A 16,944-nucleotide genomic window follows, 5' to 3' on the forward strand; every position below is an offset into this window, starting at 1 on the left:
CGTTCCTACGGGAAAGTAACGGTAATCTAATTACCGTTTTTGCAATAGTAATCCCTTACTTTACTCGTTACCTGAAAAAAGTAATCAGATTACAGTAACGTGTTACAAGTAACGCGTTACTGCCCATCTCTGCTGCCTATGGGGAATAATAGTAGCCTTCCAACCTATCACGCACTCACTTTGAATCGGTAGTCTGTCTCCTCTGTCCATTCTCCTGGGATGATACACAGTCTGGAGGAAACTAAAGCAGTACAGCTCTCAAACTTTACGGATTCCAACTTATCCAGAGTTATGACACAGTCCTTAAAATGCTGTGAAATCTTTTAGCTCTTTAAAAACGCGGAGTAAATGTAGACTAATCACCACTGAATGCTGTGAGGAACGCTGCCAACTGTTAACTGATATGTCTCCACCAACTATCCAAATATAATGATGGTGATGAACGTCACAGGTTAACTTTGTAGTTGTGCGTTCTGACTCTCTCAGTGACGTCATCGACTGAAGCTGCTCTGCTGGTGAAAAAACGTCAATTTGAAACTTTTACAGGTGAAGCATTTTTTTTACAAAGTTTTGAAGTTATTATAGTGACAGAAAGAGGCCACGAGATGGCGCCATTTTTCACGTAGTTGATACCGTCTGTGGCTGTTTGGTTTCTGTTCACAACCCTCCACGAGTGTTTTGCATAAAGTATTCCTCAGGCTCATGATTTCTGTTTCCTCTCTGGCTGAATTATATTATATTAAATTAAATTAAGGAAACTAGAGCGAGTCTTTCATCAGTAATTAGTTATTTTAAACACTTTACTACCTAAAGTGCATTTTTGGTGCTTTACATGTTTGCTGAACTGCTTCATGGGCGAAAAACCTTCTCATTCGTTCAAATAAAATCTATACTTCCTGGATTGCCAAGTTTGAAAATAAAAGCATTCAACAGAGTGTCAAAATGTGTTGTGTAAGTGTAGAAACACTGAACAAAAATATAAATGCAACACTTTTGCTCCCATTTTTCATGAGCTGAAACATTTTCTACATGCACAAAACAACCATTACTCTCAAATCTGTCTAAATCTCTGTCAGTGAGCACTTCTCCTTTGCATCCCACCTCACTAGTGTGGCATATTAAGGTGCTGATTAGACAGCATGACTGTTGCACAGGTGTGCCTTAGACTGCCCACAATAAATGGGCCTACAGGAGGGTGAGCCCATATGGCTTTTTCAGGCTGCACTTGGCCAGGCCACATGGGCAAAGGCCCAGCCATCAGGCGCTCTCTGCAGCTGCAGTCACAACTGACAACATACAAAAAGGACGACCTGATGAATTTTCTTTAAAAATATCATTTTTAAAAATGGCTGCCAATATTTATTTCAGACAGGTTGACAATAATTAGTTTACAGCATTCGAAAATCATGTTCAGCACTCAGCTGCTTTAGGGAATACACCAAATACCATGTGTTATTATAATGTGGTCAACGTATTTTCACTTTGTCACAAAGTTCATCTGCTTTTCATGTTGGTGCATTTCCACATCTCATTGTTCAAGCAGCAGGTTTATCTCGAAAACATGCATTTCCCCCCCAAGGCTGATAAGGCGTTAGAATATTCAACAGTTGCTTTGGTTTCAGACGTCAGTGATTGTGGCTAAATGCACATTTTTTCCTCATTTTCTCAAAAACAGATTCACTAACTGACAATTTGTTTTCCGTTTTACTATTAAAAAATATGACAATACCATTTGCTTCCATTGGGCTGGAGAGGCATCTGGGTGACAGTGATCACTTTGTACAGTTTGTTAAAAATCTACTCTACTATGTAACAGTATCTGTGTGAGGTGACCTGCACCCCTAGTGTCTGCTCAGTAGCTGAACATCTGTTGCGCAGAACTGCTTTGCTGCTGAGGGGTGGCTGGCTGGCTCTGGCTGGGCCGGCCTGGATCTGAGCCCTGGCTCTGGGCCTCCTGACTCTCCCCCTGTGCACCCTCCACCACTGGAGTGACCTGGCTGCCCTCAGCTGCAGGTACAGGCCTCCACGCCAGAGTCGGGGCCTCTAGCTGGTGGCCCATGGGGTTGACCAGAGTGGCGAGGTTGATGAAATGGGCGACGGACTGGGGTGTCCCACTTCCAGCAGGACCTACAGTCTCTGGGATGAGTTCTGCAGACCGGTTGTGCAGCATAGCGGAGCCACTGACTGTGTCAAAGGTGACCGTGAGGATGGAGTTGTCCAGTGTGAGGGGCCGGTCGCTGGCTGTCAGGTGGCCCACGGCGACAGGCTGCAGGCTGGTAAACTGGGCAGGGGCGTGGCTGGTGATGGGCGTGACTGTGATGTTGGTCAGTCCCACTGAACTGTTGGGGGAGGAGGCTGATGGAGCACTGGGGTCGGTCAGAACCACCACCTGAAACGGCAACAATGGAATCAATTGCAACTCGATGATGAAAGCAGCTCATCTGCTGCTAAAGCACAACACTGTTGTTATAATCTAAGTTTGTGAGGAACAGCAGCTGGCTGAGGCCGTGAGTCAAGCTCAGCCAGCGAGCTGAATGAACTGAATTTTATTGCATTCACATAGCACCAAATGACAACAACGGTCACTTCAAGGTGATTTATATTGTACAGACTTTACAATAATGCAGAGAAAACCCCAACAATTAGACACCACCCAGTGATCAAGCACTTGGTGACAGCGGGAAGGAAAAACTCCCTTTTAACAGGAAGAAATGTGTTGTTGCTGCTGCTGCCGCTCTCCCGGCCTCTTGGCTTTCCATACTGCACATGTTAGGAAAGTTCCAGAACAGAGGCCAAATATAAATTACTGCAGCTGGAATAACAGTCTGATATTGACTCAAGTGGCCCAGACAGAAATAATGTAGTAAACACATCTGAAAAATGGAAAATAAATAAATAAAATTAGAAACTACGTCTTATTGCATATTTTTAAATCAAACTATTTAAGCATCATGCCAGTTTGTATAGTTATATTATTAAAATTGTTAAAGGTCTAATGTGTTTGAGCACATCTGTAATCACAAAGCCTTAGCTGTCAATTGTGGCTTCAAGCGTTGCACTGCATCTGTGTAATTTCATAACACTGTCTTAACAGCAGGAAAACAATTGTATATTATAAATGTAATCATTTTGTGGTTTGACTGTGTGTATTTTACACCTGCTTTACTCAACAGATCCACATTTTATCCTACGATTCCCAATGAAGTCATAACTACTAGGTCAACAATTACCAAAGTCGGCAATTTATTAGGTTATGTAACATTATAGCCCATTCAAAAAAAACCTTTATTAGACAACTGCCACATTTTTAGACAAATGCCACAGTTATTAAATGATGACTTCATATCAAATAATCAACAAAACAAGTGCAAATCCAGATTTATTCTGCCTTTCATCGGCAATGTCGAGCCAGCCGCTGTGGGTGACTTAAGGGCTCTTCAGGGAGAAAAACTTCAGTCTGTGTTTTCCTTTTTAATCAGGCCGCCTGCCTTTATCCACTTATCGTGGTGTTCGGGGGGAAAGAAATTGGACACGTTATTGTAGCAACAAAGCAGAATCTTCTGGGGGAAATGTGCACACGTACCTGCTGGATGCTCTGTACAGCAGAGCTCGTCTCAGTCTCATCACCGACAATGACGGCGTTGAATTCTGACATGGCTTCGTGCCTTGGCTCAGCAAAGTCAACGTATTCATCGGACTCGGAGAGCTCCGGCTCAGCTGAGCTTCTCTGCTTCTTCTTGGGGTGTCGGGAAGGTCGACTGGGCCGCTCCTGAGACATCCCGTCTTTTTCCATGGTCAGAGAGGGCTGCAGAAGGAAGTGAAACATCTTTAGTGTACAGAAAAATGCAGATTTTAAGGCAGCTGACACCACAGACATACTTAGACAATATGGTTTCTTGTTGTTTGTCAGTGTTTCCATAGCTACGCCTCCCTAAAACCACCTCGTTTGCCAATAAGGTCAAAGGTCAAGGTCAAATTTATTTATATAGCACATTTCAAACAGCCGATGCTGCACAAAGTGCTTAACAATATAAAAATGGCATTAAAAAGCAACAATGTAATACAATAATAACAATATAAAACAATAATAGGACAATAAAAGAATTAAAACAATAACTAAAACTATTTAAAATAAGAGCAGAATGCCTGGGTCAGAGTGTGTTAAAAGCCAGGGCATAAAAATGTGTCTTTAGTAGTGATTTAAATTGCTCAAGTGTTTGTACAGATCTAATATTTAGGGGGAGACTTTTCCAAAGTCTGGGACCTGTCACAGAGACGGATCTATGACCACGAGATTGGAGACAAGTCCGTGGGATGGACAGCATCTATTCTGAGCTAGACCTCGTGGTTTTTCCTGGAGCATAAACAGAGAGGAGCTCAGACAGGTAAGAAGGCGCTCAGGCGTTAAGCGACTTAAAAGTAAAAGTTTAAATTGGATCCTGTAGGAGACAGGAAGTGTAAAGAAGCTAAAACTGGGGTTATACGCTCTCTCCGTTTGGTACCAGCTAGCAGGCGAGCAGCTGCATTTTGGACCATCTGAAGACGATGGGTGGAGGCCTGGTCGAGACCAAAATACAATGAATTGGATTTTGGTCTGTGGTGTCAGAAATCCGGAATTTTATTCTAACCTGCACAATGCTGATCGATGACTCATTCATTGACAAATTTTCCTGAAGATCATCAAACTCGTCGATTCTCACAGACACCACCTGTAGGCATATAGGAGAAGGACAGCATTTCAGGCCGAGTCTGCCTTTCGAGTGCTGTAATATGGGTCGTTTCCTCTCCGGTCTGACCCCACTCACCTCGGGATGTTTGCGTCGCAGGTGTCGGTTCATAGAAGCGCGAGTGGACACCTTTGTCCCGCAGAGGTGACACGACTGGGCCTCTACCTTTTCGTGGGTCAGGTGGACGTGCTTCTGCAGCATGTACTCGGTCAGATATTTCTTATCGCATGTGGGACATGTCCACGTCTTACCCACTGCAGCAGCAGAGAAGGAGAGGTCAGCTCGACAGCATCAGCTAGTATGAAGCCCCAAATTAAACCCTATCATATTCAATGTTGTGTGTAATGCACTCCAAAGCATCTTTGCTTTGTGTTGTTGGATTTGTGTTCATACATATGAAAGATCACATGTGTGTTCTGACTTTGATAGGGATATATGTTGGTGTGTAGAACAGCAGAACTGGAAATTATGTGAACGTGTTTCAGGTCAATTTATGGAGCAAAAGTAATGTAACGAGTCGTGTAACAAATTATTTACTCCATTATAATTTTGCTCAATAATGTATCAATCTCAGTTGCTAAATCTCCAAGTCCTTCCCCGTCTTATTAAACTTTTGTTTAAGAAAGAAAACACATTTTCCTAAAAATTGTTTGTAACTTTGCTTCATAGGTGTAGCTACTACTCTGACTGGCTGCATCACCACCTGGTACGGCAGCTGTAATGCTCTGGACCACAAAGCTCTGCAGAGGCTGGTGAGGACAGCACAGCGCATCACCAGGACTGAACTGGCAGCCATGCAGGATCTCTACAGACAGCGCTGCGTGAGGAAGATGCAGCGGCTCCTCTCCGATCCCAGCCACAGACTTTTCTCAGTCCTGCCGTCCGGCAGGCGGTTCAGGAGCATCCAGACCCGCGCTAGCAGACGCAGAGACAGTTTCTACCCACAAGCCATCAGGCTTTCGAGCTGCTGCCGTTCTGCACACACCATTACACACTCACTACAACTACAGGACTCTACACACTGTCACTTCAACAAATGCCACTTAAATGCTCGTTGCACAAGTTTTGCACAACATGCAAATACCAACTTGTCTTAACTATTAAATATTTAGAGAATTTTTTTCTCTCTTTTTCTCTTTTATCATCATCATCAGTATTATTATTATTACTGCTATTTTCTGTTATTTTCTTCTTAATATAACTGCACACTTTCTACATGTTCATGTAAGGCTGAGGAGCACGAGCCAAAGAACTTCATTATGGGTAAATGTGGCTACACTGTTTCTCCGTACAAAACTTGAAACTACTGTTTAGTTAGCACCATGTAGCTAACATTATGCTAGTATTTGTTCCAGTCCAAAAATAGCAGGCGTTTACATGAAAGGATACAACATGCTTCTTAAATCATAAGGTCCTGGCAGCAGCTGCATGTCACGGGCTTTTTGGCAAGTTTACCTTTGGACCAAACTGATTTTAGCCTTTATGCTAACTTAAGTCAACCTTCTTATTTTTGGGATCAAACAAAAGTTCCTCTTTCCTCTATTCATCAACAACTAATAAGAGCTAACTTACATTTTCATACCACAACAGTTAACATTAACAGCTAAAATTATTTTTGGTAAAATCACTTTAAATTATGACTAAAAGAAGATATTACATTACTACATATGGCATTACATTTGAAGATTGTAAGTAATAAGTTGCTTTCTGTGTGACTTTATCAGCCTCTCACTTGCTTTGGTCCAGTCCTGTTTACAATGTTCTGATTTAAATGTAGCAGGAAAGTAGATTCAGATGAAAGAGTTTCATGTTCAGCTTGTAATAACCGAGTAATGCACAGCAGTCTGGTTTTATGACGCCACAGTGACATGAAATACCTGTGTGGATGAGCTTGTGAGTCTCTAGTGTGGTCCTCTCACTGAAAGTCTTTCCACACAACTCGCACATGAAGTCCTTTATACCTGCAAGCACGGTGACACAAAACAAGCACTGAGGGACAATGACGTGATTCTCTGTTAGGTGTGCTTGGTTTTTAGTGCTTTTTTTGCAGTATACATCCTTCATGTCTGTGACACACAAACACTTTTTCTTACTGCAATAGAGACAAGTGAGAACAATCAAGACAATTAGGGTAAAGACAGTGTGGGGGGGCTGCACAGACAAAAAGAATTACAGCGGCTGTGGGTGTGTGACTGAGCATTAGTGCAGGTGTGTGTTTGAACGTGTACATGGAAAAACAGAGTAACCAACCCATCATGCTTATGCTATATGTATGTGTGTGTCTGTGTGTGTTAGACTAAGGTAATGCATTAAAATGAGCTCTACGTGCACACGCACGCCTTCTCACTCACCTGTGTGTCTCTTGTAGTGTTTCAGCATGTTGACCTTTTGGGCGAACTTGCGCTTACACTCCTTACACTCGTACTCTTTGATGCCCTTGTGGAGCTTCATGTGGTGCCGCAGAGCATGTTTGGTCTTCATACCTGGGCAGGCAAACGTTGACACAATCTCAGAATAATTCAACCACCACCAGTTCAAGTCTACTCGTTCAGTTTACACGGTGGGAAAAGAGCAATGAGGCGTGCGATGACCTTTCCCGCACTCGGCGCACAGGTACTCTCGGTTGTCGTCGTGCACCCTGAGATGCTCCTTCAGCATGTCCTTTCTTGCAAACGATTTGCCGCATTTGTCACAGCCGTGGCTCTTCACCCCTGGATGAGTGAACAAACATCTTTTTTTAATTGTGACGTTACCTTTGCACAGACTCACCCTGTGAGAGTATGAGCCAGCGTAGGAAGTACATTTACTGACGTGCTGCCCTTGATTACAACTTTCAGCTGCTTTGCTGAACAGAGGAACATTTTTATGCCATTATTTTATAAAAACACACATTTTAGCATTAAAAATGTGACTTCAATTAAAATCTTGTGGGATTAGCGTTTGGATGAAACATTTTGCTGATTACCAGTAGTGTTCATTTAAAAACCTTACGCTGGGTGGTAGGCGAATAAATTTGTTAAGCACTGACCACAGAATAAACACTTCACCTGTGTGGATGATCTTGTGCCTTTCCAGATTTCCAATGCTATTGAATATTCGCCCACAAATCTCACATGGATGGATGTACCTTTAGGAAAGAGCGAAACTATTTGAAAATGATTTCTGTACATTTTTCTGACTTCATAGTTATTTAGTACCTTTATTTTGAAAAATACACAGTTTGCGCTAAAAATGACATCATTTCCTTTTAGGTGCAAGTCAGCAATTTCAGCTCTCACATGCATGGATGATTAGTAACTAGCACTCAATGGCTGCTGCACGCAAATGTTACTATCTTTCCTCCCGTGAACATATTTAAAGGAATCAGATGTATTCTTCTCCTCGCCAGATTTCAAAAGTACTTCTTTATACAATTATACATTTCTCTGCTGGCTCACAAGACTGTGACTAGCATTTGTACTTGCTTGCTTCCTACTGTCTTACTTCTGCACCGAAGGGTCGGGCAGCTGCTCTCGGTGGATGACCAGGTGAGCGTTGTAAGTGGCTTTGAGTGCAAAGCGTCGGTTACAGATCCCGCAGCCGTAGGCTTTCTCCTTGTGCTGCTCCATGATGTGCTTCAGGTACTCTTTTCCTTTTGCAAATGACAGCTGGAGACAAGAAGCAGGACGTGTGTTATTTGTGTGGGACGCAGGGATACGTGGAGCTCCATGTGACTGCAGAGTTTCTCCGTGACAGACGATTGCTTACTTGGCATTTTTTGCAGTTATATTTATGGTGCTCTGGGTCATCTTCATCTTCATCCTCGTCTGTTTCGTCACTGTCGTCCGCTGAGATGCCGATCTTCTTGATGAAGCCTTCCCTTTCCTGCTCGTCCATTAAGGCTATGTCCTGAAATAAAAGGATGTCATTCAACCTGATGAACGCCAGGTATCTGGAGAGCACCTGAGCATTTCTGAGTTCATCTTTTCTTATCTGAGTAGCAGTGCTTCTGATTTTTTTTAAAAATATGTCCCCTTCTCTATAATTTAGAGAAATGGTGAGATTCTGACTGAGGACATGTAAATGTATAGAATATTCTGTCAGGTGTCTATAATACTGAATCAGAGATGGACCACATTTTGATACCTGATCTGAGTCAAAGTGGCATCCTTGTAAATCCTTGTGTGTGTGATTAAAGTGGAAACCAAGTACTCAAAGGCCCAAAGCCAAAAAAGCGTTCTGAATTTGTGCAGCTAAATGTGCAGCGGCGCTGTTAAACAAGTGGAACAGACTCTACATGCGTCATTGGTCCTGTGGAATAAGCAGTGGTGCAGCTTTCATCCTAGAAATTCATTTCATCCATAAATCCTGCATTTTTGTAATATACACAAACTCTTTGATCTTGTGATGAAACAGCAGCTTCTCTGTGAACGAACCCTTCAAAAGGTCTGATAATGTTGCAGGTTTCACCTTGAAGTGCACGTGAATGTGGTCTCGGAGGACGTCTACACGGAAGAACTTGCGACCGCAGATCTCACAGGTGTACTTTTTATCGCCGTGAGTCAACAGATGCTTGTTCATGTTACTCCTGCAGGAGAACACCTGTGCGCACACACAGAAACACACTGCAGTGAAGCAGGTGAACGATGAAGTGATGCCATGAGCCGACGCGTGCAGACGGCTTACCTTGCTGCAAATGGGACAGGGTGACGGCTCCTTCCTGTACTTGGTCCCTTCTTCTCCATTGGCCTCCAGCTCCTCTCTCTTCATGTGCTTTGGTCCTGTGCGTATGGATTTTAGGTTTAGTTTAGCGAAGAGCGTCAGGGCCAACAGAAGAAATCCATCTAAACGGTGCAAAAATGCACCAGGCTGCTCAGCTCTGACTTGGTTATCTGTGTGTTTGTGTGGGAGACGTGAAAGTCGAATCCTTCTCAGTTTTATGAAATCGTTTACACAGTGAGATTCAATATGATTACCACTAACAATGCCAGAGTAATGCAATCATATGAACGGCTTCAAATAACTGTTTTATATCATTTGTTGCTGCCTGGCTAAACTCACAAAACAACAAATCACTTAATATTTGCTACACAGTGATTAAATAGCTCTCATGGTATGGTTAAAAGTATTCTCTGAACTCAAACATTTGTAGAGCTCCTCCGCTCATTGCCTACCTAACCCCTACAGTAAAGCATGGCGGTGGCTGCATTGGGCTATGGGGGATGTTTCTCAGCAACCGATCAAACCAGCTGGAGTCGAACACACAGAGGTCTCTGAAAACAACCTGCAGAGATCTGACCAATAGTTTTGCTTACACAGCACCAAGTCACAGTTGCCTCGAGACTCTTTCTATTTGCGAGGACCCAACAATAATACAGAGAAAACCCCAACAATCAAACGACCCCCTATGAGCAAGCAGGAAAAACTCCAGCAGAACACGGCTCAGGGGAGGGAGACGGGACAAAAGAGACACTGTGGAAGAGCCGGAGATTAAAAACGACTAATGATTAATGCCGAGTGTTGTGTAAGCACACACACAGTGAAATGAGGTGAAGGAAGCCTAGGCTTATTGTGCCATAGCTAAGGAATAGCTCAGGGTCACATGACTATAAGCTTTATCAAACGGGAAAGTTTTAAGCCTAATCTTTAGAGCAGAGAGGGTGTCTGGTGTCCAAACTGGGAGCTGGTTCCACAGAAGAGGGGCCTGAAAGCTGAAGGCTCTGCCTCCCATTCTACTTTTAAATAATCAACGGTGTGAGAGTAAAGTGCTCTACTGGGGCGATATGGTACTATGAAGTCTATAAGATAAGATGGGGCCTGATTATTTAAGAAGCTATGATTGAGCAATATGGACACATGAACTTTGGAGTGTTTTGCAGAAAATCTCTCTGTTCTAAAAACCTTAAAGGTTCAGGCCTACAGAGTCTCCAGTTGCAGACTTGACTGCGAGACGTTTCCTGGAAATTCTCTTTGTCTTGCATAATCACAGTGACTGATAAGACCAGCGGCACGACTGCCTGGGAGGGAGTTTAACTATCCATACTCTGATTTATTTATTCCTGTAATGCTTTTCATCAACCATAAAAAGCACGAGAAGCATTTTGCTCTCATCATTCTAGTACTGTGAAAAAATAGCATTAATAATCAAACGCTGCTCTGTGTTCTCATGCACTCACCCAAACCGTGCCTCCTGTGGTGCTCCTGCATCACGTCTTTGCGGTAGAACATCTTGTTGCAGATTTCACAGGAGTAGAGCTTCTCGCCGTGCTTCTTCTTGTGCTTGGAGAGGTTGCTGTTGGTGGAGAAGAACCGCGAGCAGATATCACACTGGAACGTCTTGTCGTCTGGAGAGAAGGAATGAAAAGAGGATGGTTAGAAATGTGATCAGAAACGAGAGGGAAAAGAAAAGAGGCAAACCTACCTGTCCGGCAGTTGTGGAACTTTAAGGCATTTTCCAGGCGAAAAGATTTCTCACAGGTGTTGCATTTGTACTTGTACTCTTGGTCAGGCTGTTGGGGGGATAAACACACGACGTCATTAACCGCTGGAGCGGCTGAAACCCTCGATCCGGCCGTTCGAAACGCACTTACCACGTTCTTGCTGTGCTTGTATGAGATGTGCTGCTTCAGGCTCTCCTTACGGCTGAACAACTTGTCACATTCATCGCACTTGAACAGCTTATCACCTGCCGACCACACATGAAGGGACCTTTTAGTAAACATACTCACTCCTCCTGAATTGAACTCTATCTGGAGATGACGCCATCACAGCCACAACTGTACCATGAGATCGAATGTGTCTGTTGAGGTTGCTGCTGTTCTGGAAGACCTTGTTGCAGCGGGGGCAAGCGTAGACCTTCTTGTGCTCTCTCGCTCTGTGCCTCTTCAGGACAGGCCCGCTGTCTGGAGTGCTCAGTGGGCTGCTGTTCTCTGCCGCTCTCGTTCCCCCCTCTGACGCTACAGGCTCCGAGCTCACCAGTGGGGGCTTCACATCTGCACACATCAGGAACCCAACGTCAAAGTCGACGGAGCGACCGTAGATGAGCTCGTGTTCCACACTTGATCGTTTTACGCCCTTATTGCAAAATTAATCATAGTCATTTTTCACCTCAGAACTCTACATGCGATGCTCTGTAATGACAAAGTGATGAAGTTTGTTTGAAATATAACATGTACATAAATATTCACAGCCTTTGCTCGATACCTTGGTAGCTTGGAAGCACCTTTGGCAGCAATTACAGCCTCAAGTCTTTTTGAGTATGATGCTACAAGCTAGCACACCTATTTTTGGGGTTTCCCACTCTTCTTTGCAGAATCTCTCAAGCTCCAGCAGTTTGGATTGGGAGTGTTGGTGCACAGCCATTTTCAGATCTTTCCAGAGACGTTCAGCCAGGTTCAACTCTGGGGTGTGACTGGGCCATTGAGGGAAATTTCTAAAGCCACTCCTCTGTTATCTTGGCTGTGTGTTTAGGGTCATTGTCCTGTTAGAACAGAGGTGGAGGAACTGCAGGCGTCGAGGGCCGGTGTCCTGCAGGTTTTAGATGTGTCTTTGATCCAACACAGCTGATTTAAATGGCTAAATGACCTCCTCAACATGTCATGAAGTTCACCAGATGCCTGGTAATGAACTAATGATTTGATTCCGGTGTGTTGACCTGCAGGTTTTAGATATCCCCACCCCTGTGTTAGAAGATGAACCTTCACCCTAGTCTGAGGTCCAGAGCGCTCTAGCAGGTTAACATCAACATCATGGCTCTGTGCATCGCTGCATTGACCTTTACCTCCACCCTGACTAGTCTCCCAGTTCGCTTCTGAACAACATCCCCCCAGCGTGATGCTGCTGCCACCATGCTTCACTGTAGGGATGAGATCATCCATGTGATGAGCCGTGCTTGGTTGTCACTTGGCATTCAAGCCAAAGAGTGTAATCTTTGTTTCATCAGACCAGAGAACTTAGTTTCTCATGGTCTGAGCGTCCTTGGGGTGCTTTTTGGAAAACTATAGGTGGGCTGTCATGTGACTCTTACTGAGGAGTTTCTGTCTGGCTTCTCGAAAAAGTAGAAAAGTACATGACACACGTGAGATCCCTCTCTTTTCCCCTGGTGGTGATTTGCATACAGCGCAGGTTTTGCCACTTTGGAAAAATAATTGCATGGGGGGACAACATATGTTTTTTCCATTAAGTAAACCAGAGACCCGAAACATTCCTGGCTCGACGTGTTTAGTGGGCACACATCTTTGTTCAGATGGAATGTGATTGGTTGGTGACTTTGTGAGCTGGATGGATACAAGGAGCCTCGTCTGAGTTGACACTGGGCGATTCACCTCAGCACTGCAGGATCTTCATGCATTAACTGTCTTTGTGTCTTTTCTGTGTTCTGTGGTGCAGACGCGACTCTACGACACTTGTTGCTTTGTTCTTGGTCAACATTACTTGTTATCTGCTGTATTTCCAAACAGCGGACGATGATCCGCTTCAAAGAACAAGCTCTTCACCTCCTGCTGTGCTACACATTTGAATTTGATCCGTCTTAACGTAGTGACTATATCCAGAAACTTTGAGCTGTGTTGTGCAGGAAACAGGCGCTGACCGAGGGAGCACTCGATCTACTTTTGCTTTGTGTTTTAACTGGTGCAGCATGCATTCTAAATATCATGCGATCATCTTCATTTAACCGCTGCAAGCCAGAATATGTTTCACAAAGTTTTTTTTGCCCAAGCCTGACTCTCTCTTTCTTCTCACCTCTGTTTTTGCTTGCTGCAGCACTGGGCCTGCGTCCTTTAGCCCTCCTCCCTCGGCTGTGCCCTCTCTTGGGGCTGGGCTGCGCTGCAGGGGAGATGCCCTCCTCCTCATCAGGACCAACCAGGCATTCCCCCTGGGGCAGGAGTTGCTCTGCTGGAAGCACCGTTACCGTCTTTACCTCGTTGAGGTGGCTCAGCATGTCGCCTGTGATCCACAGAAAAGGGGCAGATGAGTCAGCGTGTGCGATCATGACGCAGCGTTTTGTTCAGCTTAGAATCTTTTGAACGGGTGAACATGTGGCGTTCACTCATGCTGGACTTGCTGCCAAAACAAAAAGCTGCTGAAAAATTGATGCAGTTAAAAGAAAAAAAAAGGATTATAATCACAAACTTAGCTAAAATATGGGAAAACATTTCAAAGACGTGTGAACTGGAGGTGGTGGGTGTTTTTAATGATCCTACCTGTGCTGCTGTCTTCAGCCGCTGGAGGCATGTGGGCTCCACTTTTCTCTGAGATCTCAGATTTAGCGGATGGAGCTGTCACATCTGATTGAAAAAGAGAAAAGCGAGAAGATGTAACTCTCACAGTTTCCATGGTACCCCAACACAGCATCTGTGCTGTAACCAAAGCTACCTGGTGGAGGCAGCGGTGGCTGAAGTGGGGGTTTCAGCATGGGCTTCTCCATCTTCTTGGCATAGAACGCTCCATACCAGACTCTCAGCTCTGTTCCTGGCAGCACATCCTGGGAAACACAACAGCGGCAGGTATGCACGTGGATCAACAAATCAGTCTGCTTACAGAGGTGAAGGAGCCGCGCAGGTTTCAGGTGGAGGAAGATACCTGGGAGGTGTTGAAGTACACTTCGTCATCCTGCTGGTAAGCCGTCAGATTCTGGTGCTTGTGGTCGCTGGCAGGTCGCACCAGCATCATCCAGTTGCAGTCCTCCTCACTGCTGGAGTCAAAACACACCACTACACCGTCCTTCTTGAAGATCTGCCCAACAACAGAGAGAGGATCAAGAAGGAAGTTAAAGTTAAAAACCACATGCACACGTACAGTTTAAAGCAGAGGGTTTAAGTGCACCTTCAGGGGGAACGCTCCTTCCTTCTCCAGGTGGGGAACCCTCTTTGCTTCAAAGGGCCCAAACCGAGTCCTCTTGACCAGCCGGTGCAGGACAAACACCCCCTCCTCTCCATTTCCCATCTCTCTGATCTCCAGGCTGTCCGGAAGAGACGACCTGATCCAAGGAAAGAGCAACATGGCATAAACTCCTGATTACTGTCTGTTCAGTATGTAAGCTAAAAGCATGATAAAAGCTGAAAGCGACAACCCTCACTCTTTAATCTCAACTCTGCATCATCACCAATCACGACCCCCAACCTGTTACTGCAGACTCCTCCCAGAAGTTTCTTCCTGTTAAAACAGGGACTCTTACTGCCGCTGTTGCTAAGTGCTTGATCACAGAGGATGATCTGGTTATTGTAGGGTCTTTACAATAACAAGGCCAGCCTCCTGCCTTCTTGTGATCCCTTAGTTTCAGCATCACTTGATTCAGTATGCTTACTTTGCTAAAATGCTGAAAAATGGTGTGTCCTCCCCTTTTGAGCAATTTTGTGCAATATTATAGACAGAAGCCCCAATGATGCAAAATATCAGAGAATGAGAAAGAGAGAAAACACAAACAAAAAAAGAAACTGCAGGCTGAGGCTCGAGGAAGGCAGCTGTATGCTTGTGAGAAGAAAGCATCGAGTGAGAAATCTATTATGTTTAAAGTTAAAAAGTTCCACATTTAGGATGAAGCTGCAAGTGGCAGAAACGCAACCACCCACAGTGGGATACTTGGACAATCTCTTTGCAAGGTCTAGAACAGCAATAAGGTGACACATGAATGGGGTTTGTAATTTCACAGGTCAGGATGACTGGACGTCAGCGCTAGCAGGGATCGATGTTTCTCCTTCTTTGGTTTTGCTCTGATTGAATCTTTAGAAAGAAACTTGAGTTCAAAGAATGGCCCAAACCCCCACCTGACACCTCCAGCTGTCACTCACCGAGCTCGGCTGAGGACGAAGGAGTCCTGGACAGTCACCACCGGCCCAAGTTCAGGACACTCAGAGTCATGGTACTGGCCACAGTCCTCGCACCCTGTCAGATACACATCACATCTGTCTTCATAGTGCTTTCTCACTCACACACACACACACACACACACACACACACACACACACACACACGGGACAGTAAGGGCTGGAGTCATACTCACAGATGAACTCATCTGGCGTCTGTTCAGCCATTATGCCAACCTACAGAGAGGGAAAGTGTTTGCATGTTTACCAGAGAGCAGCAGCCTGGTCGCACTCAGTTTTACTGCACATTTACACGAAGGAAGTACTTTAACGAGTGTTTCAGGATGTAACTGAACTTCTGAGCCTGCTCATCGTTTAATGTGGGACCCTTCAGGTGTACGTGAATGCATCAGCCCTACCGGCTGTACACTAGTGCCTTATGGAAACATTAGCTGGTTTTTGTTCTACGCGAAACAGTTGACGCGTGTATTTGAACATATGCAGCCCGGGGAATAGACGGGATCCAGGATTTGAGTCGTTCCCAAACTCTAGCCGGGTTTTAACTCCGATCTGAGCGGCTGCTCTTTGCTAAAATGTAACAAAGAACAGTCGGCATGGCGGATGGACCGGAGACGCAAACCCCCAAACCGGAGTCAATGCTATTCAACGGCCGCCAGTGTGTGGTGGAGGCGTTTCGGGTAAACTCGGACCGAACCGGACGGATCAGCTGCACCTTTACTACCAAACTGCGTCTCCATTTGGTAGAAAGGCGGCGTGTATTGGTCGGGAAACACGTTACCTTTTCTGCAAAACCCCTTCATTTACCAAATCCTGACTCCGGGTTCCAATCCGCTCCAGAAACGGCGCAGGACCGGAAACGAGCAGCCCCGACTGCATTATGGGAAATGTAGGCGCAACACAATGGCGCTAACCTAGGACCTACTACCTCATACGTGTAACAGTTTTTAGTCTTATAGAAACTGCAGAAGTTAACAAAAATGTGCACAAAATACTAAAAGGCAGCATGTTAGCGTAAGCTGCTGCTTATAACTACTTTATCAAACTTCCGACAACGTTTGCTGTCACAACAACGTTTCGCTTTCTGTTTCAGTCCTAACAACACATTTAATGAAAATTATATTTCAGTGTCAAGAAGCTTTTTACAATGTTGTCTTTATACCAAAATGTCTTTCTATAAGCAAAGTGATGAAACACGTGGAGCAGTGCGAGTTACTAAACTGTACTAGTTAAATATTTGGAGTTTCTTTGATTAATATGGACTCTTTTTTTGAGATTAAGTAAGCCCACTTATTATATTTGTTATAACTTCACAGTTACTAAATTCTAATATAATAAACTATATAATAAAACTGTAACGTTGTCTCCTTATGTTAGCACTCAGAGTGGGCATGTCTGAAGGACTGTACTAACAG

At 44.5% G+C, this 16,944-nt stretch overlaps 1 protein-coding gene across 1 annotated transcript; it reads right to left on the reverse strand.

Annotated features, from left to right (window-relative positions):
• Positions 1 to 1,336: 1,336 nt before the first annotated feature.
• Positions 1,337 to 16,755, reverse strand: prdm15 (PR domain containing 15). Its single transcript, XM_085419849.1, has 24 exons — positions 16,311 to 16,755; positions 15,709 to 15,748; positions 15,497 to 15,590; positions 14,532 to 14,685; positions 14,289 to 14,441; positions 14,082 to 14,190; positions 13,910 to 13,993; positions 13,449 to 13,652; positions 11,489 to 11,698; positions 11,297 to 11,391; positions 11,128 to 11,215; positions 10,883 to 11,050; positions 9,393 to 9,487; positions 9,177 to 9,308; positions 8,475 to 8,615; positions 8,211 to 8,374; positions 7,775 to 7,854; positions 7,319 to 7,438; positions 7,079 to 7,210; positions 6,605 to 6,688; positions 4,806 to 4,981; positions 4,629 to 4,709; positions 3,584 to 3,805; positions 1,337 to 2,389 (listed from the first exon to the last, which is right to left on the reverse strand). Exons 2-24 carry the CDS (start codon positions 15,737 to 15,739, stop codon positions 1,853 to 1,855), a joined length of 3,354 nt encoding a protein of 1,117 aa, XP_085275975.1. The 5' UTR covers positions 15,740 to 15,748; positions 16,311 to 16,755; the 3' UTR covers positions 1,337 to 1,852.
• Between the last annotated feature and the right edge of the window lie 189 nt (positions 16,756 to 16,944).

The sequence above is a fragment of the Rhamphochromis longiceps genome, linkage group LG10 (genome assembly GCF_057381845.1).
Source record: "Rhamphochromis longiceps isolate RC_006_pf linkage group LG10, R_longiceps_female_GT1.1, whole genome shotgun sequence".
Taxonomy (NCBI): Eukaryota; Metazoa; Chordata; class Actinopteri; order Cichliformes; family Cichlidae; genus Rhamphochromis; species Rhamphochromis longiceps.

Coding starts and splice junctions, on each gene's coding strand:
- prdm15 (XM_085419849.1), bottom strand. CDS start 15,739: ATGGCTGAACAGACGCCAGATGAGTTCATCT. Junction 14,686..15,496: donor TTCGTCCTCAGCCGAGCTCG/GTGAGTGACAGC, acceptor TCCTTGGATCAG/GTCGTCTCTTCCGGACAGCC. Junction 2,390..3,583: donor CTGTACAGAGCATCCAGCAG/GTACGTGTGCAC, acceptor TTGCCGTTTCAG/GTGGTGGTTCTGACCGACCC.